At 36.4% G+C, this 21,401-nt stretch overlaps 1 protein-coding gene across 3 annotated transcripts in view; it reads right to left on the reverse strand.

Moving 5' to 3' along the window:
• Nucleotides 1-21,401, reverse strand: part of Gbeta76C (guanine nucleotide-binding protein subunit beta-2) — a 224,645-nt gene that overhangs the window by 5,144 nt on the left and 198,100 nt on the right. For all 3 annotated transcript variants that reach the window (XM_085813626.1, XM_085813627.1, XM_085813625.1), the window contains one exon: nt 14,202-14,418. In XM_085813626.1, coding sequence (XP_085669752.1) covers nt 14,202-14,418 — 217 coding nt within the window. The remainder of the gene's footprint in view (nt 1-14,201; nt 14,419-21,401) is intronic.

The raw sequence follows: 21,401 nt of genomic DNA on the forward strand, positions 1-21,401 counted from the left end.
CTGTCATATACTTGAGCTGCAAGTTTCTTCTCGCACTGGAAATTTTCAAGCATTATAAAAATACGTTTACCTAAACCATTTTCAAAGTGATTGCAACATCCATAATGCTAAGAAATCTTTCATTGATGTTGCTGTTGTTCAAAAATTAGTACAAAATCATCTAACATTGCCACAATGGAGCCTCCTTCTATTTTTCTTTATTCCATCTTGTATTACATCTCCAAAACTAGCACTAGTGTCATTTTGAATTTTGCTTGATGTTTATTTAAATACACGTGTTTTTTAGATGAAATTTTTATTCATTAAGGTATTCTGAGTGTTTGCAAGAACTGCATCCAAGTTATCCTGATGAAAACTCAGCTGTTGGAAACACTTGCTGACAGGCGCCCAGGCTGAAAGGCCACATCCTGTGTGAAGCACTTGGGAAAAAATGCATATCTTTCCTACCATAACGTGGAAACGTCCATATAAATGAGATAAAATCTTGTGCAAGTGCGATGAATGAGTCTTCGTATATATACGAGTTAGTTATTCCTCCTAAGTCGATACTCGATGCAGGGGGTGGAGCTACTGGTTAGCTTGTCCAATGGTGAGGCTGTAAAGGAAGTGATCTACTTGCAAATCAGGCATTGGTGGGGAGGGGGCGAGAAAACATAGAAGTAAGCATTAGAATATAAGTTTAGAGTTAATTAAAAATGTATTTTGAAGTAAAAATATCATGGAATGGAGTAATATGTGGCCTAAACTTCTAATAAGATAAAACAAAAATAAGTGGGGAGATGTTTAAAATTCACAAAGTATTTTGGCAATACACAGACTTTAACTGAAGGTGAATTACAATTTACAATTTCCATACTGTTATTGAAAAGGGCATGTTTTGACTACACAGATGTATTATTGATTTCATTCAAAAAATAGAAACATTTTATCAACTGGATCAGTTAACTCTCTCAATTTAGGTATGAAAGCCTTAAATACATTATTCATAGTTCTTATTTTGTGAATTCCAAAAATATTATTAAATTCTGTCACATTCTTAACAAAACTTAGAAATTCTGTGCATTGATTTTTTCCTGTGAGGAACTGGAGGCATTATTTCCTTGAATATTTTTCTTAACTGTTTGGATTTGCGCAGCAGTAGCTGAACTAGGGGATTGAACCTTAGATTTATTGCTAGGTTTTTTAATTTGATTTTTCGCCATATCTGCAAAGGAGATTCCACTTTTCACTGAACTATCTTTAATCTGCTGACTAATTCTATTTTTAGGGAACTTTTCGCACCCACGATATGACGCGACATGATTTTTTAGGCAGTTATATCACTTGGGTTCTTCTATTCTTTTGGTGGGACAATCCATTGTTTTGTGTTCTAAAGAACACTTTACACACCTTGGTGTAAAGAAGCAGTTCTCCGAAGAATGGTGCCACTTTTGGCAATTATAGCACTGTGGCACCTGGTTCTTGGATACGTACTTTTCCACAGTCACAGCAAACAATTATAAGTCAGTGACATAAAAGATTTGGTCAGAGACATCATTTTTCATTATTTGCACGAGAAATAATGGCATGGGGGCTTTCGTTCTGCATCTAGTCAATTGAGTCACTTTACTTATGGCGAAACCTTTAGCTGCTAATGCACTGGCTATGTCATCAGTCTTAGTAGTGGAGGATAAACCTCTAAAAACTATTTTTTTTTTTTTTTGGTCTGACGCAATTTGCATTTATGGCATAGTGTTCAATCTTTTTTTCCCTGGAACAGAGCATTCAGTATCCTATGGTCGTCAGCAGTCCGTGGGAATATTTTCAGAAGTTCCCCATTCACTTTTCTAAGGAATTTGGTTTTGGTTTTTAGTGCTAAGTCTTAAAAATTCTTTTAGTTTTTCCCGGATTCACCATTAATGGGGGGATAGCCTTTACTTGGCTGTTCGTCAGCTCCTGCTGCACTGCCTGTTGGCTGGGAGTAGTATTACTATCATTTTCAACATTAGCATTATTTTCATTTAATAAATTAAATTTATTATTAGACTTAATATTCAGGGGTACTTTTTCAACTCTTTGTTGTTTTGCAGATTTAGTAGGGAGCTTAAATCCCTCATGATCAACTTTACTAGGATGTTATTAGTTAATTTACGTTTAGCCTTAGTATCACTATTTTTACTCTTTTCAGTAAGTACATTTTCGGGACCAATGCCTGAAGTACAAGGAAGGTTACACTTACCTCTAACATCAGCAGCCTGGGCCTTGAGCGTTTGTAGAGCTTTGCGTAGTGGTTCAGTTGTCGTGTCAGCATTTGTAACCGGTCGTAACTTTTGGCATTCCATAATAGCAATCTGCATCGAAACGGTTTTAGCTTCCAAGTCATGAAGTAGGTTAATCCGATAATCAGCATCGTTATTTTCAATAATAAATGCGGGTGGTAAACCAACACAGCTTTCCTTGACAGGAGGCGACTCCAAAGGGGCGCTAACATCCATCTGTAGAACCTCGTGGGCTTTGGACTTTCTCATCTTTGTTGGAGAGCTCATGATGAGCAACCTTCACTCATGAGGATCAAGGACCGAATCGTTATCCTGATGAAGGGAATCTTTTTGTTCGTTGTGGCTTGTAATGAAAACTCGTCTTACCAACAAACAACATATATCAATTTATCGCTTCATTAGAATAAACTTGAACATTTGCTTAAAAACGCCCATTTTCTGTTTTTGGCTTATTCAAAAGTCATATCAGTTTTCATATTGTAGGTAAATGGAAATATGTTTTTTCATGCAAATCTAGTGTTAATGAAAATTGCTAATATTGGTGAAACCACACCTATTTCATACAGACTTTAGGCTGTCTCAAAAAGAAAATGAAGCCAACAAAACAATCTATTTCTTTGTTTACATGTAGGTAACCATTTTGATTTTGAATAATATCTTACTCTGAAATTATGTGTGTAATTCGTCATTTTTTTACTAGCAGAAATATGTATAGTAGGCCTGCATCTGGATGCAAGTTTTTGCTTTTCATGAAAGCATAAGATCCCGAAAGATGACGCAATTAAATGATTGAGAACACAGTTGATATCATCTAAAGAAACTACTTTTTCAGCCAAGTTCTTCTTTAAACACAGAATTAAAATGATAATATATTTCATACCAAACTTTTTCACATCTCACAAAAGAGCTCTCATTAATTCAAATTATTCCAATGAAAGCTTAAATAAATAAAGGGAATAATTTAGAAGTCACTAGAGAAACATTTGATAAAATTGGAATTCCTTAGGACAGTGCATCACTTGTTAACAATAAGCTAAAGCTGTGGGAGGAACAGCTGAGCATTAACTGGTCCCTACCCCAAATAAACTGAAGCTCTTCATAACAACTCCATTAACAAAAGGGGCTAATGCTGCGATTTTGGGAGCGGGTGAAAACTGGTTGACACTCTTTTGCTATGAATATAGCCCATAGCCCGAGTAAGCTGATGCTGTTCAGTATGATTTAACAGCTGATTATATCCAAATATAGTGTATAAAGAAAGACAATTTTCTGTCATTCCAGCATTTCTAAATGTTAGATATAATTTTGTTGGGAAATATGATTGTTAAAAATCTCTGGGTACTTGCATAGTCTTTCTAGTCCAATGATAGCAGGCCACTGGTATGAAATTGTGAAGGCTATTAACCTGTAGCATTTGTCTTAGATTCACTTCACTTGATAAGACTCGTGGCATTATACTTCAGCTGCTAGTATTCACAGAATATGTCTATTTGTGTTTGCAAAGAGAAAACTTTGTCTTAGTTCTTTTCAGAAAACAAATGTGTTCCATATATAGCCTCATAATTTTTTGTGTTTCTCTGAATTGGTGAACATTTGTGGGGAAGATGTGCCATTCAGAAAGAGAACATTCCAACTATGTCTATAATAAAATTTGATGACAATGGTCTATGTAAAAGTTCTCCAGAAATCAATTACCCAAACAATACATAAACAATAATACATAAGTGGCTTCATATTTCTCTGACTAAATTTACAATTTCACTTTGGTATAAAAACCTCATTTGCAGAGGAAGGATTCCAGCTTAAATTATTAATTCTGCTAGAGGAGCTTTTAGTTTACTCTTTTAAAGCAATTATATATATGCTTGAATGAAGGTTGTCATTTATTTCTTTTGCATGTAAGTATTTTATGCCTTTCATGAGAAATTGCAACAGAGAGCTTCTAAACTTTGGAAAGAGGTGGATGTACTTTTTGAAGTATAAGGATGGTTCTTTTTTTTTCGGGGGGGTATGAGAAATGAGTTAAATCACTTGTGGTTTTTTTTTTTTTTTTTTTTTTTTTTTTTTTTGTATCTCTAAGCAAGTTCAATGTCATGCAGTAAAAAGTTATGAACATCATAAAATTTATTGGTCTTGAAAACATTTTGAGCACAAGATAAAAAACAGCGAGGAAGATCAATATGAGAAACAGTAAAACTGAGTTCTTTTTTTTTTTTTTTTTTTTTTTTTTTTTTTGTACACCTGCTATTAGATTTCCATATTTCTTGGTTTTTATTTTTCCTAAATTTAGATCTGGAAGAATATTAATTATTAAGATTTGAAGAAAGTGCCATGAAATTTTGATGACCAACACTTAAGGAAAGCGAAAGCAATGATTTTATCTCTTAACAAAACACATAATTAATAAATTCTAATTTATTCCGTTTTTTCCTTTTCTCTTTAAATCCGTTATAAAGGATTGAAATTTCAGTTTTGCTTTTTATTTTTCTTCACTACAGTTGGTGGGCAGATGTTTGGAAGACGGCAAGTGTGTATTTTACCACGCTATTATTTCACGTGAAAATTTTCATGTTTTCTGTATTAGTTATCAGTATTATAGTGTTTAAGGAGAAAAGCCATGATGACACCACTTTGACCTACTCCACAGTCACACCCCATGGGTTTTACTCATAGCTTTAATGTGGACGCTGAATGGAGAGGCTGAAATGGGATCCCCTGCTACTTGCCCCATGGTAAAACATTGAAGTGGGACAATTTTCAAAAAGGCTTCATCTAAGAAAGCTTGAAAAATACGACATTTGTCTTTTTTTTTTTTGGAGGGGGGGGACGTCATGGAGAGGAATGTTTAAAAAGGGTTTTAAATAAACTATTATTAAATTTATTTAACATTATAAGAATGTCAAAGAAAGGAGCGAACATTCAGTTTGAAGCATACTCTTGAATAACAATATTAAATGCATATTGTTTATAATGAGTTTTAATTATCATGGGTTTATAATGGGTTTTAATTATCCTAAAAAAAATTCAATCAGTATTTTCCTAGTGATAATTTCATAGAATCGGGGAGAAATCCATCCAAGTTGTGAGCATAAAATACTTGTTTGGCTGCCAAAATAAATTTTTGAGACTGAAAATTGATTTGGGAGTAAGATGCACATGTTCAATAAAAAAAAAAAATGAGTTTATTATTTTGATGTATGATTGCATCCTGAAATGTGAGGAATCGCTTGCTATCTATGCAGTTCAAAAAGCTATGTCAATTTTCATTGACTGTCTTTTAGATTCAGTCGTTGTGTTATCACAAATATTGAATCTCAAATGTGTAATTAATTTTAGAATTATTTATAAATTATGTATAAAACTGAGCAGAACTTTTGCTAAGTAAGTTAATTGTTTTAACTGGATTAAATATGTATGTATGAAAGTATTTCTATTTGACACTTATTAAAAGAAGGGAGAGGGAATTCTGCCATATGTCAGAAAGGTTGTATAGGCCAAATTGTAACTGTGAAACATGAATTGAAAAAAAAAATTGAAAGGAAAAGAGAATATTCTACACACTTTGAATAAGATGTTAATTCCAAGCTAGGGAACATCTAAATGCATAGGTGATGTTTTGTAGAAAATTATGTAATTGTGAAAGCATAGTTGAGGGCTGTGTGCATAATAGGTATTTTCATGAGAACTTTCAAAATAGAGCTTGTTCGTACTTTAGTCATGAGAAAATTGTCATGCAATAGTTGTTTTATTTGCTAGTAACAGAATTCAGGTAAAAAAAAAAAAAAAACTATTGGTGGTTTTTTTTTTTTTTAGCCTTAATTGTTTGGCCAATGATTGACTTGGCAGAGTGTTTATCAGCATTTAAAAATGCATAATCAAATTTAAGTTTATAATATTGTAAATGGAAGGAAAATACTTGTTTGGCTGCCAAGCTAAAGGGATGGTTCTTGATGGGAATATCTCATTTTGCCACCCAGCCAGGATTGTGCTGAGCGAGCTGACTGCCGTACCAAAGAGCCCAGGTTCGAATTCCGGAGAAGGCATCAATGTTTTGTAAATGTATTATGTCTGTACGGTATGAGGGCACTCTAAATATATGGCGAGCCGAAAGTCCTCTCAAGAAGTTGGTAGACTAAGAAGGGTGGGAGACCCTTTGGTCCTTCCCTCCGGATGCACTCTATCAAAATTGGGAGCGGAACTGGGCAAAGTTGTACTCTCACCTGTATGATGCCCAAGGCTCTTGCCCACAACAAGCACAATCTTGACTCCTTGACATGATGGATTTCGTAGGCTTGCTCTGATATCAGATACCTGATCTGATATTACTGTTGATCGGTTGGGATAAGCCACAAACAAACAATCTCATTTTGATCATAAAAATACAGTACAAAGTCTTTAATCCGGAATGATCTATAATCTGGACCACAAAGCCACAAACTTACGCATGCGCGTAAAGCCAGTAAAGCATTTACCCATGCGCGCTTCCAATAGTGAAGAAAGTAACAGAGAACGTTATTGGAAACGAAAAAATTTCGTTTGACAAGTTAGTCGATATTCTCAACACAGCAATTACATGACTTGAACAGTGGAACTTTGTAACTGAACAAAAAATTATGTCTGTTTATAGAATTAAAGAGAAAGTATTAGCACAAAAAACGAAGCAACTTAAACAACTTATATTCATAGAAATATTTAATCTAATTTTATCTAAAGTAAACAAATATTAAGCTTTTTTTTTTTTTTTTTTTTGTGTGTGTGTGTGTGTGTGTGTGAATTTTGATACCCTTTAGATAATAATTGCTTTTTATTTCATAAATTACGGTTTCATGTTTTTAATTGTATAATTTCTGCATGCCATCTTACCAGATTGAAATTGATAATCTGTAATCCGGAATCGCCGAAGTCCCGACGAGTCAGGATTACGAACTTTGCACTGTATTAGTTTTTAGGTAATATAAAAAAAAAGGTTCTTGTGTAGTAAAATAATTCTTTTAAATGCTCTTTTTATTTGTAAAAATATATTTTTCCCTGTAATAAATTTATATATAGCTGTCTGGCTAATTGTTTACACACTTTGGAGATTCTAAATTTCCAGAATGCTGTTATAAAATGTACCTATTGAAATTAACTGAATTTTTTATCATGTACTGCATCATATTGTTGCCTATTCCAAAATATACTGTTAAAGGCCTGCTAAATTTTTTTAAATATTATTTCAATGACCCAAAGATTTTACGGTAGGTACCTTTTATGTACCTCTTATAATTTATCAATTTTACGAATGCTTGCTATCAAAATTAATAGGAAAATGAATTGAAAGTGTAACAGAAGTGTTTAAGAAAAGCCCTGAAAGCAATAGCATTGTTAATATACTAGTTCAACTCTTGTCACCTACGATCGATGATGTGGGGAGAAAAGTCTGCATTGTTAGTGCCATCTGTTGAAGTGAAATACCTTATCCTTTCGAAATGCCGACTTAGTTGGCCAGAGCCGAATTCGGAATTGGATTTTGCTAGTCCAGTGCTTAAACTGTTGAACTGGAAATTTATTAGGCCATTCAAGGTTTGTTTGGGGATATGTTTTCCCATTTTAGTGTATTGCTTCTGTTATTTCTCTCTTTGAAAATTACTTCGTGCAACTAAAACCACTCTTAGACCTGCTAACTCCCTGCAACTGCACATCAAAAGAAACATTGCCTGGTAACTTCTTGCTCAGGATGTCTGATTAGATAATTTATTTGAGAGAGAGCTACGATCTAAACATTTTCCCAGGCTCCGTAACATGTTCCTTGTTTGTAATCGCAATACGTCTAGTGGAACTGTTTTGGCTAGGAACTTTCATTTAAATTAGTGCTTCATTTCTAGAAAAAGTTTCTTGCAGCTTCTCTAGATGCGTTAACATCCCATAGGAGAGTATGTGTGGTGAAAAATTTTTAGATGTTTCATCAAATATTGTATTGGCTGAAATATAAATGTGAATTTTTTAAGCAATTTTACAAGAAAGAAAGAGTCAAAATACGAATATGAGATCATCTACCATAATATGAATATGTTTATAGAGAGGGGTGTACTGTATGTCTACGAGAAGAACAGCTACCGTCACAGTGTCTGGCGGGTGGCGGTCACTATAGCAACAGGGTTAGTATATTTGAAATAGGGGCGAATCAATAGTTCCTTTATTGTTATTTTGTTCTTGGCGACTGTTTGCTGAGAGGTTTTGTTTGTTTGTGTAATTGTGGCAAAGCCTCGAGGGCTATCTGCCTAAGGGGAGGGATGCCTTCGTGGAGGACTTTCTAAGGGAAACTGTCTCGTATACACGTTACACATGGGGATAACCACGAAAACGCCCATGCAGCCAGCCCGTTCGCGGGATTCGAACCTCGGACCGAACAACCAGTGTTCAGCGACTTTACCGCTCGGCCGCTGGTTGGCCTTGTTTGCTGAGAGGAAAAGAGCTTATCGTTCATCTTCAAGACACCCCTACGGAAAATGGGTCAAGACACGTTTCTACGGGAACAGACAGCTGCAGACTAACTGGCGAGAGCTTTTCTTATCATAGACAGACTGTAGGTATAACTAAACTTTCAAAGCTTACAGATATGAAATTCAGCATAGAATTGCTTTGGCTTTGCAATTTGTTGCACACGAGGATTCGTAATGAATCTGATTTCATGTTAGTTGTATATTAGAAGAAAAATCAAAGTACAAAGTGAGAGGATAATTTTGAAATTATAATTAAAAAAAAAAAAAAAACTTCACTTATTTATGGTATTTTTTTTTTGGGGGGGGGGGAGGTTTCAGGGACATCTGCAATGCTCGGAAGGTTAGACATGCGGGAGGGGAGCTATCAAAGTAACTGACATTGCCAACGAGAATACAGGCAGGTGGCTGTAGGGTTTGGATCATGTTATCTTTTCTGATTTTCATTGGCCCATTGTATGACCTCGATATGTTGAAGTTATTACCCTGCAAGAAAAATATTTGAATAGTATGACTACCATATCTTAGGTCAAAAACGAGTGTTTTTCTCTTTCTTTTGGAGGGAAAATTTGGCTTGTGTTCGGGCCCGTGTTGTAAAATAAAAGAAATCTCGGTTATCGCAAAGCACAAACCACTGTGATGTGCACAGATGATGTCAATAGTTTGAACAGCCTAGCTGTTAACAAATTGAAGAAATAGCGCAATTGAAATATAACTAACTGTATTCGTTAAAGCAGTAAAGCGAAAGAATGATAATGATTGTGAACAATAAGAGAATGTACACAAAGCCTTCTCTCGGCCGATGTGTCAGCGAAAATATATATTACGAATTAAAAATTATGGAATAAAATTTATCAAAGAATTTAAAACTTCATTCATCTATACCAGGGTTTTAAAATATTTTTTCAATCGCCATCCTTTTTTATTACTGAGATTTTTTTGCGACCCCATAATATTTACAAAAATTTAGTGAAGTCTCATAAGTATTGCGCAAATCCGACACACGCGTGTGTGAAACTGTCAATTTTTACTGTAATATACCATTGCAGTTTTAGGTCATTAACTTTAATTTCTAGTTTTAAGACATACAACAATGTGAAAATTTTAAATAAGTAACAGACGAAATGACAGCGCACGTGCAAAGCAAGGAAAATGAATGTTTATATTATAAAAAGAATGCGTCGAAACGTTTTCGTTTTTTCTTTGTCTCTGAACATATCTATTTTCAGATAAATTGTGTAAAAATATTTGGTAATTGTAAAATCATTATAATAAGTTAAAGAAATATCAAAATTGCTCAAATTTTTGGCGACCCCCTGCTGCAGGTTCCGCGACTCACAGTTTAAGAAACCCTGCTCTATACTTCGAAACGGATTGTGTTCAGCTTTGAAGGTCTATTTCTTTTCAGTTACAGTTTTGGACTGATTGATCTATCTTTCCAAACTATGTAATGCCTCACGAAATGTATAAACAAATCTGCTTTTTACGTATAGATCCAGTTGGGTTATATTTTTACGGAAGCAGGCACCTAGGCTTGTTAGCCCCATCCTGGGTAGAGTAGCGTTGTAGATATGCATGATTTTTTGTAATAGCATTTCTGAGGGAACAGTATGGGCAAGACCCAGTAATAAGATTTTCTAAAAGATGTGATTAAGATAATAAGGCTGAAGCAGGGTAGCAGGTAGTGAAGCTGTATGGAGCTGGCGAATACGATGTAGCAATTATTATCAAATTTGATGAAAGTGCAGGATTTACACATACAAACGCTTCTTATCCGTATCCGTGGAATAGAGTTTAGATCTCACCGTATATAAACCATACTTTGGCTTGATATTTTTATGCCATTTGAAAAAAAAAAAAAAAAATTAAAGACACTTGTACTATAAAGGTTGTTCTGGCATAAGTTTATCCTATGTAATTACTAATAAACCTTAATGTACCCTAAGAAGATAACATCTGAGTGTGCTGAACTCACGATCTTCCCTTGTAGAATTTCTAAGTGGATATGCCAGACAAGTGGTTCTTAACCTGTTTTACTCCATGCGTCCTTTTCACCATTGCTAGAAAATCATACCCCTTCCTTACGAAACACGTTTATTTAGATTATATAATGTGTTTTTATAAATTAATAAACCTAAAGTATAAAAAATGTTGAAAAATACCAAAGATCGAGTAATAGAAGTTTTCTATATTCATAAATTAAAACTAAATACTTAACAACTTTCTTTCTGAAACTATAAAACCCCCTTTAATTGAGATCCCCTGTATTAAGACTGAAGGAACAACCGAGTAGAAAGGGTTAAGAAGTTAAGTGCAAAAGAACTTGGAACTACACTCACGTTTGTGAAAATTGCAACACCAAGAAGGAATCGTCATAATTGAATGCAATTTAATACACAGTTGAGTGGTAGTGGTACAAATAAATGATTAAATGTTCAAAGCAAACAAACAAGAACAAGAGATCAGAATCAGTATTTTGTGTGGCCACCACGCGCCGCAATAAGTGCTGCTACACGACGTGGCATGGAGTCAAACAAAGTTTGAATGTCTGACTGAGGAAGAGCATTCCATATCGTTTGTACGCGTACCCAAAGTTCGTCTGCAGACGCAACAGGACGAGGATCACGAGCAAGACGCCGACCAATGACATCCCACACATGTTCAATTGGCGACATATCCGGGGAACACGCAGGCCAAGGAAGAAGCTGTACCTGCTGCGCTGCAAAGAAGGATTTAACAATCCGAGCAGTATGAGGGCGGGCATTGTCCTGTTGAAATACAGCGCCTGGCAAGCTTTGAAGGAAGGGAACAGCTTCGGGCTGTAGAACTTCACGGATATACCGGTTGCTGTTCAGATTGCCCACAATTCGTAGCAATTGAGATCGTCTATGATATGCTATGGCGCCCCAGACCATAACTCCGGGTGTTCGTCCACTGTGGCGTTCGATAATGCACTCCGGAAGGTGGCGTTCACCGGCATAGCGTCTGACACGAATGCGGCCATCATGGTACCACAAATTAAAGCGGGATTCGTCAGAAAACACGACATGCTGCCAATCAGCACGCCAGTCTCTATGCTGATTGGCCCATTGTAGCCGCAGGCGGCGATGGTCGTGCGTTAGGGGGATCCTGTATAAAGGAGTCCGTGCGCGCAGTCCACACTGCAGCAGACGTCTACGAATTGATGAAGCACACAATGAAACACCTGTAGCTATTGACCACAGTGCTGCCAATTGTCTAGAGGAAGCTGTACGGTCCGTCCGCGCCATGCGGACCAGGTGTCTATCATCGCGAGCTGACGTCACATTTCGGGGTCCACTCCCGGATTTCCGAGTTGTCCGACACTCGTCCGTCCACTGCTTCCAAACGCGCATCACTGTGCTGCTGTTACGCTGCACACGAGAGGCTACTGCACGATACGACAATCCAGCTTCACGAAGGCCGATGATTCTCCCTCGTTCAAACTCTGTAAGTTGTTCAAATCTCGCTCTCTTTCGTCGACGAGGCATAAGTACAGATTGAGTTAACGTTTACCACTAGCAGATAACCACCGATAACCATACACTCCTCGCTACAGCCGTCTATTTATTCGGATCCATCAGCCGTTCAGAGGGCGCTGCTCAGCATACGCATGCGCTACGGATTTGCAATTCTAATCATTTGCATATCATGCGCTACTTTGCATTTCCTGAAAATTTCAGCTCACTCGCGTAAGTCCTTCATGGTGTTGCAATTTTCACAAACGTGAGTGTAGTTTTCAGTTACGTTGAGTGAATCGAGGGAAATTTGTTTGCTTCTGTTGCGTTCTTACGGGTTCGCATATTTGGAGTGATTAACGATAACACTTGATGCAAACGCAGTTTATTAGCCAGTATTACTCAGGACAGCTCCAAAAACATGTTTACGGTCGTAGAAAATCTATGACAAACACACCGAAACAATCAGCAGCACAGCCTTCAGGCTATAACGGTGAAGACATCTTCACGGCAAAGCACTAGAATACAGCTCTCGACTCGCTTTGTTCGTTCTCGAAACTCAATGTACTCTCGAGACTCTCCACACTACAACTCGCGATGCACTCGATAGCCTCAATGATGCATCAATTCGTTATACGCTGACGAGACACCTCGATAGATTGCTACTCCTACTACTAGGCAGGGTTTATGTAAACTTTTGCCTGCCTTCGAGAACATTCTGGGCCAAACCGTTAAGGATTCGTTCCAGAATGTTCTCTATCCGTCTAAGCAATATCGCTAATTTTGTGGCCAAACGGACGATTTCGCTTCAAATATGGCAACCCTGCCTTCCTTTGCTATTTTCTGGCAACTCTAAACCCGCTTTGCGGAGTAACACTTCTAATCAATATGAAACGAAGCGTTAAATTTATTTTAAATTAAATAATGTAAAAGTCTTGACGAAATGATCACCAACTATGGCAGACTGCATAATAAGGTGAAAATGTTAATGCAATTGAAATATAATTGTATATTTTTTTTAATAGCTGCGCCATCAAATATTTAGAGGCAAAATAAGACTTTAATCAGTTTTTTAGCACAAAGGGTCAATTTTCCCAGAACTATTTAATTCGTATGGGCATTTTGCGTTAGTTCACTAAAAACGGCATTTCACTTTTTCAAATTGTTGCCACTAAATATTAGAGCCCTGCATTATATTTAAAGAAATTCTATAATGAAGAATCTACATGATGTAGGAATGTTTCTCGCATTGTGAAAAAACAACGGAACCTAGACACATCAGATTTTGAATAAGGTAGTCCTGCACTCGAATATGGACATCTGGAAGCCCAAATTTGGAATTTTTTTCTTTATCTATTTCATATTTTGTAAAACTTTAACGAATTTTTGATTAACAAACTCAAGGATTTCAAAGCGAGCAATGGCAACACTGTATAAAACACTTTTAAGCGCGCGAGATTGTCTATCAGAAAGTGTACAGATATGCTGCTTTCAAATATTTTGTGCTTTTCCTTTTGTGTTAAATCGAATTTTATGATTTAAGTGCGGATACTGTTTAATAAATAAAGGTAACTCAGAAAACATTAAAGGAACGCCCCTTTGGACTTAATATGAAATCTGAAAGCTTTCAATTTTTTAAAAAAAACTTTTACTATTTTATTCTCTAATATAGCTTTTGATGTTTTTGATGAGTTTTTGATGATTGTAATGATTATTCCTTTTTGCTTACGGTATTTAACACAGCTCAAATTCGCGTAGTATGCATTTATTAGATGCAGTTAACGTTCAGCGAGTTTTATCTGTAGTAATAAAAAAGCTAATTTGCGTCACGAGTAAAATATTGAAGATCATCCGTATCTGCTTTATGTCCTTATTCAATATAATTAAATGCTTTATGTTAGCTGCTATTTATTATCATGAATTTTGATAAGCAAGTCTTGCAAGTTAGTAACACAAAAGCCTTCTATATTGTTTCTGTTAGTACATACCATTGTGCTTCGCTTTAAGTGTATCCCAGCTGTGGACTGCCGAGTCATCCGACCCGCAGAGTATGACTCTGCCGCTGGTAGAAAGAGCGCATGACGTGAATCCACTTTTGTTGGAGGGCGTCTGATAGAGACCAATTTGTTGGTCAGCACGGATATCAAATAAACGGGCTGTTTTGTCGTCGGAACCCGTCCCGAAATAGAATCCGCTTGAATGAAACTGCAATTAATTAAAAGGAAAAGAAGATAAGGTTAATGAGACTATAAAAATTCTATTAATAAAGTTGCATGAAGTCGATTAAATTTCTTTATTTTATTTATTTATTTATTTTTTTAAAGTTAAACGTTCTTTTTTTTTTTTTTTAGTGTTCAACAATTTTATTTTCAAAGATAGAAAACTACCAGCAGGTCAATTTTCTCTTGAAAGTAGATAGAAAACTAACATATGTTCTCCCGAATTCTTACTGCTTTCAGTGGCATAGCTAAAGGGGTCAGTTCGCTCTGGGCGGCACGTTTCTGGGGGAGCCATTTTTTACGTGAAACAACATTTTGTAGAGGTTAGTCAGATGGATCGCCAGCCAAGTAGAGAATAATGGGATTCTGATTTGACGTACGGAATTAAATTGATATGAAAAATAGTTTTTCCTGTAGATAAAGTTTAAAAAAAAATTACCGCGACATTTCAAAACAGCTATATACACTTGTTATACTTTTTATTTCGTCAAAACTTTTGATTGAAAAATACGGATATAAACTACATTTTGATCACGGTGATATGAAGAAGGAAGAAATCCTGGTTAAGAGAGTTTATCTTCGTTATTTCCCTTGTTGCTTGAAGAACAAAACACGAACTTGAAATGGCGGTCCTTTTGAATTTGCTGTTTATTCTAAAATACAATCTCCAGAACAAAGTTTCAAATATTGTAATAGTACTACAGACATTTTTCACAATGGCTGTAAGTACTACTAGTTGTGAGAATGAATGGTTTAATGTTAGTACGGTAAAGCCTCGAGGATCATCTGCCTAAAGGGAGGGATGCCTCTGTGGAGGACTTTCTGAGGAAAACGCCCATGCAGGCAGCCCGTTCGTGGGATTCGAACGTAGGACCGAAACCGAACTAACAGTGTTTCTGCGACTTTACTGCTCGGCCGTGGTGGCCCTACTGGTTGTGAGAAAAATCATCTAAATAAAACTCATGTTAGAAGTATTTAAGGACTATACATTTATTTAAGATTTTTTTTTTTTTTTTTTTTTTTTTTTTTTTTTTTTTTTTTTTACTGTCTACATAAGAGCAACTGGAGTAATTATGTAGACTTTGACATCGATGTTTTTTTTGGAGGGGGGGGGAAGAGAAAAAAAAACAAAGTCAAAAACAAATATGTTAAAAAGTCGGAATGAAAGTTTTTCTTAAAAGTAAACGTGGAGTTTTAATAAATTTGCTTTTAAGTCATTTTTGATATTTTTTAGTTATTAGCCCAAAAGGGCTGTAGCCCGTAGAGCTATTAGTCTCAAAACGGCATTTTGTGGCGTTTCACTATAAACGGCGAATCACTTTTTAAATTGTTGCCACCATATATTATCACTCTGTATTATATTGAAAGAAATTAAATTATGAAGAATCTGCATGAATGTATGTATGTTCCTCGCATTGTGAAAAAAACAACGGTACCTAGAGCAATCAAATTTTGAATAACCTGATCCTGTCCCGAACATGCGCACCTGGAAGCCCGAATTTTTAATTTCGAATTTGTTTTATTATCTATTTCATATTTTTTAAAACTTCAACGAAAATTTTGATTAACAAACTTAATGATTTCAAAGTGAGCAATAGCAACACTGTACCAAAATAATAATAATAATAATAAAAACACGACATTTTGTTTCCAGTGCGCGAGACTGTCAGTCGAAAAGGCTAAAGATATGCTGTTTTTAAATATTTTGTGATGTTGCTGTTGAATTGAATTTTATTTAAGAAACACATAAAATTCAATTCATGAATTTTATGTGGTTCTTGAACATGACATTTAATAAATAAGCGTAACACACAAAACGTTAAAAAACACCTCTTTAGGCGTAATATAAAATACCAAAGCTTTCAGATTTTTTTTTTATTTTCTGTTTTTTTCTTGTATATGGAAAGGGGCGGTAAATGCTTTAGCTATGCCATTGGTTGCTCTATAATTTCACACGTTTTGTCCATGTAAAGGCCTTTCATACTAGGGTTTACCTGCGCTAACGGACACACCAAGCACAGCTGATACAGTTTGAAAACCAGATTTCCCCCCATAGCGGAGCTAGCTGAAAAATCTGAACTTCACGCATAACGGAGCTACCCAGGGCCTAGGATTGCAGTTTGCAGTGTTAAATACCATCCATTTCTACATCAGATTAGAGAAGAGCAAGGTAACAAAACACATAAAAGCAGGAGCAGGGAGATAAAAGGGGAAAGCCAACATGTCTAGGGAAAGAGAAGAAAGGAGACTTAAGTTGCGTTCAGACGTCGTATACGTGGTTTCAGCTAAGCTGCGTTGCCAGGCAACCAATCTGTGCTACGTCACAAAATCTGGCTTAGGTTTCTTGGCATAAAGTTCCAAGTTTGCAACTTGGGATAAACGTCGACCAGTCAGAGCGAACGCGCGAAACCTGATTGGAAAAACGGAGCGGGAAAGCTGTAGACACAAATCTACGCATGTGCAAATTTAGCTTCTCTAATTGGGTGCGGCTTAAACCCCGTGTCGCAGGTGTGAACGGAACTCCCGCATTTTATTCCTTGTGACTATGTAACTTGTTCAAGCCGTACTTCGTTGCTAGGCAACCACACCTCGCTACAACACAAAAACTGGTTTAGGGGTTTGGGCATAAAGTTCGAAGTTTTCAGCTTTATGCCAACTTGGTATAAGAGTCGCCCAATTAGGGCGAAACTTACTGAGGGGAGGAACAGAGAGGGAAAGCTGTAGTCACATCCACGCATGCGCAAATTTAGCTTCTCTAATTGGTTAGGGCTCAGTCCCTGTCTCGCAGGTGTGAACGAAACTCACGCATTTTATGCCTTATAACTATGCCTTAGTAACTTTTATACCACCGTCTGTACGAAGCCATAGTCTTCATAAGAGTGGAAAAGATGAGTAGAAAGAAAGATCATAAAGTAAAAACAGAAAATAGGATCCTTGGAACATGATACGGCAATTGTAAAATGAGCAAGGTGAAGAAGGGCCTCGTGAGCCATGCCGAGGCCCGAACTCACGAGGATTTGAAGAAAAGTTGCAGATAGGAGACTCGACGATAGTAGTGTGATCAAGGTGGCGAAAATTAGTCCATATTTTCAGCAAAGTTTATCAGTATCTGGGGCGCTTTAACTCATTCGATGGATTTCTCTGCGTTACGTTTAGCATCTCTAATATTCTGAATCGCATTCATGATATTTTCTAAAAAATTTAGAATCTTTTCATCTTTCAACTAATCAGTTGCTTCTTTGAAATGAGGGTGGAGTTTCTCAGTTCTCTGCTTTTCACTTTATAAGCGCGCCGCCCAGACGTTATAATGCTTAGGAGAGCCGACTGCGGTACCAAAGGGCCCGGATTCGAATCCCGGAGAAGGCATCGTTGTAAATGTCCGTCCCTTCATAGGAGGCAAAGGTGGTCCACAACCTCAATAATAAAGTGACCACCACTTCTGGTCCTAGTAGTGGCCAAGCCGAAGTCGGCTGTGAGCCCGCCATTGGTTTAAAAAAAACACCTTTATCAGCGTAGGTTGGTCTTTTAGAACTTTGGAGTAAATCAGCAGAAAAATTGTTAAGAAGAGGAAAGTCATGCCTTGTTATTGTAGGAGTTTTCTTATTTAACCTTTCTTTAGGTTTTTCAAACTTTTTCTGGTAGTATTGACACCCGCAATAATTACTAACATGCCCTTCACATAAATAACAAGTGGGTGTATCCTCCCGTTATTTTGAAAAACGTAAACTACTATGTTCATGTCCACGTTTGCAACATTCCTCTACCTGTACTGTAAACCACCCTGCATATGCTGGTCATCAGCATAATCACTATGCTTAAATATGGCATATGTCTGTTGCATAGCGTACATTGTAATGTATGTGTATTCCTAATGTATTTATAAGATAAGAGTTGAGTGTGTACTGTGCAAAACCATGTCATCAGCATATTCATAAGTCATAAATAAGTCATTTGCACATTGTAATGTGCATATATCTATCTGTGGACACCTACGGCGCATTATGCACAACGTCATCTGCACTGTAAACTAGAAACGTCTAAGTTCTTTAAGGTTCCAGCCTGGTGTGGCGAATTCAAGGCATGGAAACCTGCCGTAGAATATAGTTATGGAAGGCTAGATTGTAACAAGAATCTATCATAGTATGACGGATAAGCCATTACTTTGCTAACTAAATGGAACTGTCAAGTAGACTCAGCTCAAGTTGCACCAATCAAGTAGATTCATCTTTTTTTTTGTTTGTTTCCTTCAATGGCGGGCCTTCAGCCGACTTCGGCTTGGCCACTGCCGAAGTGGTGGTCACTTTATTATGGAGGCACCTAAGAGATGGGCCATCTTTGCCTCCCATGAAGAGACGGGGGGAAGGCTCTCGGCCTGTTTCAAGGGTCATATGCTTTTAAAAATAACACTCTGGTTTTTCCACTTCTGGTAATAGGATCATTCTGTCTCACAATAAATTGGCTCCTACAATGGCTCCTTGTCTCCAATGTCTCCTTGTCTCCAATGTCTCCTTGTCTACAATGGCTCCTTGTCTCCCATGATATAAAATACAACTGAGCATATATCTCCATAGTGTTGGATACAGAAGAAGATTTCTTTCTGATTGCATCTGCTTATTTCTCACACAGTAAAAATAACGATTCCTTACTATTTGAACAAGATTACCTTAAATTAAGCTCATTCAAAAATCATATCTTAGAAGGAGACTTCAATGCTTCGCGCTGCCACTGAAAGTGCAACCACTGAAAACTCAAAATTGGCCCCAATCATGGATTTCATTGAATCTAATCACATAATGATTCTAAATACGAAACCTTTTCCCTCTTGATCAAGACATCTGATCAGTACTGGGAACAATGGACTTCACATCTGTTAAAAACCAAAGAACACTGCCTAAAATATTGCAATTCTGTAATGAACGATATTCATACTCACCAACTAGCTAAGCAAACGTTGCATAAACTTCTTTTCCTCATTTATTTTATTTTTGTTTTTTTATTTTTATTTATTTATTTATTTATTTTTGTTGTTGTTTATTATATAAGTACTTGTAAAAATTTAATCAGCAACTTTTTTTATTATATTAAGTACTTATAACTGAATTATATGTAGCATATGAATGTAAGATGTCACTGCTTATGGAATCCTATTACTCTCTATATTTTCTGATTTTGTAAAAAAAAAAGTCATCTGATTTGTCGCCTTACCCTGTTGGCGGCGACCGCTGGATTGTATATCTATTCGCTGAGCAGGTACTTTTCTGTTTGGTATACACTTTAGGTCAGAAATTTACCCAGTGATGATAAATAAATATGAAGGGACGGACAGTTACAACCATGCCTTCTTTAGGATTTGAACTCTGGCCCTTTGGTATTGCACTCGGCTCCCCTAACCACTATACCGTCTAGGTGGGATGTACATTCATCTGTTATTCATCATATGCTTTTACTAATATGTCATAGTCTGACATGATATGTTCAGCTGTTTTGTTAAACACAAGGAAAGCAACCATTATGTTTTCAGCTTACAGCAAGCGTACTAACTCCTTTGGTAGGAAACCACGTTGTGTATCACTCTCAGAAACCTCAAAAATCAAAGCAACAATCTCCATGAAACATCTCGGATTTTGCGGATAATTCCTAATTTTATAAATCATGAAGGAGATTTTTGCTAGTACTTTGTGTTTATAAGAACTCATATTTTTGAGAAATTAAAATTAAATGGACTGAAGAAGAGGTAAAACTTGAAAAATTCGCAAGCAATCCGAAAATTTTAGAACCGATTTTCAAGTCTGCCAGCTATCTGCATCAGCAGTTTTTCGTACGACTAGGACTGAATCGACGTAGAAGGTGTTTTTAACAGCATCGGGAATATTTTATTTTTTCGGTATCGCATTAATAATGCTATTCACAAGAATATTTCTATGGTTGTTTTAAATCTGCTATATCACAGGATCGGACAGCAATCCTGACTCCTGCGCCAAGTGACCAAATCGCCTAAGTAATACGAAAATATAACTCGAGCTTATATGATGATTGATTGATTAATTGATTAAGGCTACTTGCCTAAGGGGTGTTCTTGTGGAGAAATTTATAAGGGAACTGAATGTTATTTATGTTAGGAGGAAAACCCCATGCAACCAGCTTGTTCTGGGATGAGAATTTGGGTAAGTTTCACCCATCCGGCAACTTTGGCGTAACTGACGTGAAAGGATCGCGTAATGGCAAACCGCACATTGAGTTGATCAATGTTAACGAATTTCGCGTCCTGCGCATGCTCAGTGGTTTACCGTTGGCGTGGGAGGAAATACTGGCGACTACATGGAGGTAGGAAAGGGAGGAGGGGCCAACCCGCGCTAAAAGTGAAGCACTGCTTTGAAGCTTGGGTCACCAGATGGGGTGTTCTTTGTTTACATTCAGAAGCTCGCTTGACAAGATTCTGATAGTATTTCGACACACGACAGTTCCGTAGAAATCGAAAAAGGGACACTTTCGCATGAAAGAAACATTCATAGTGTGATGGATAATAGCAATTTGTATAGTTTAGTGACATTTACGCAAAAATCACATCTTGGTTATTTTTCGATAACTAACAACAGCGATTTTGATTATGAATTTGTTTTATAAAATTATAAGCTGTTGCACTACAAAAATATAGATTTTAAGAAAATGTTATGCTTAAAGAATGAAAAATACCTTACGTCTATTTCATTTAAAATTGTATACGTCTTTCGATACCCTTGATAGAGTATTCGCTACTTTTATTTTCCAAACGTCAAAATGTTTTAAAGAAACAAATTTTTTTCACAACCATATATTATTGTAACATATACCTTTTAAAATGTTTTAGAGGAGAGGCTTTACTGCTGCTCATTTTAAACCCATCGTTTTAATTTTATATATCTGAAAAATAATCACTTTGGGCTTACACGTTTTATAAATATAAAATTATGTAAGTTAAAATATTTGTAA

The sequence above is a fragment of the Stegodyphus dumicola genome, chromosome 3 (assembly GCF_044657685.1).
Source record: "Stegodyphus dumicola isolate Sdum_Otavi_A_Nest chromosome 3, ASM4465768v1".
Lineage (NCBI taxonomy): Eukaryota > Metazoa > Arthropoda > Arachnida > Araneae > Eresidae > Stegodyphus > Stegodyphus dumicola.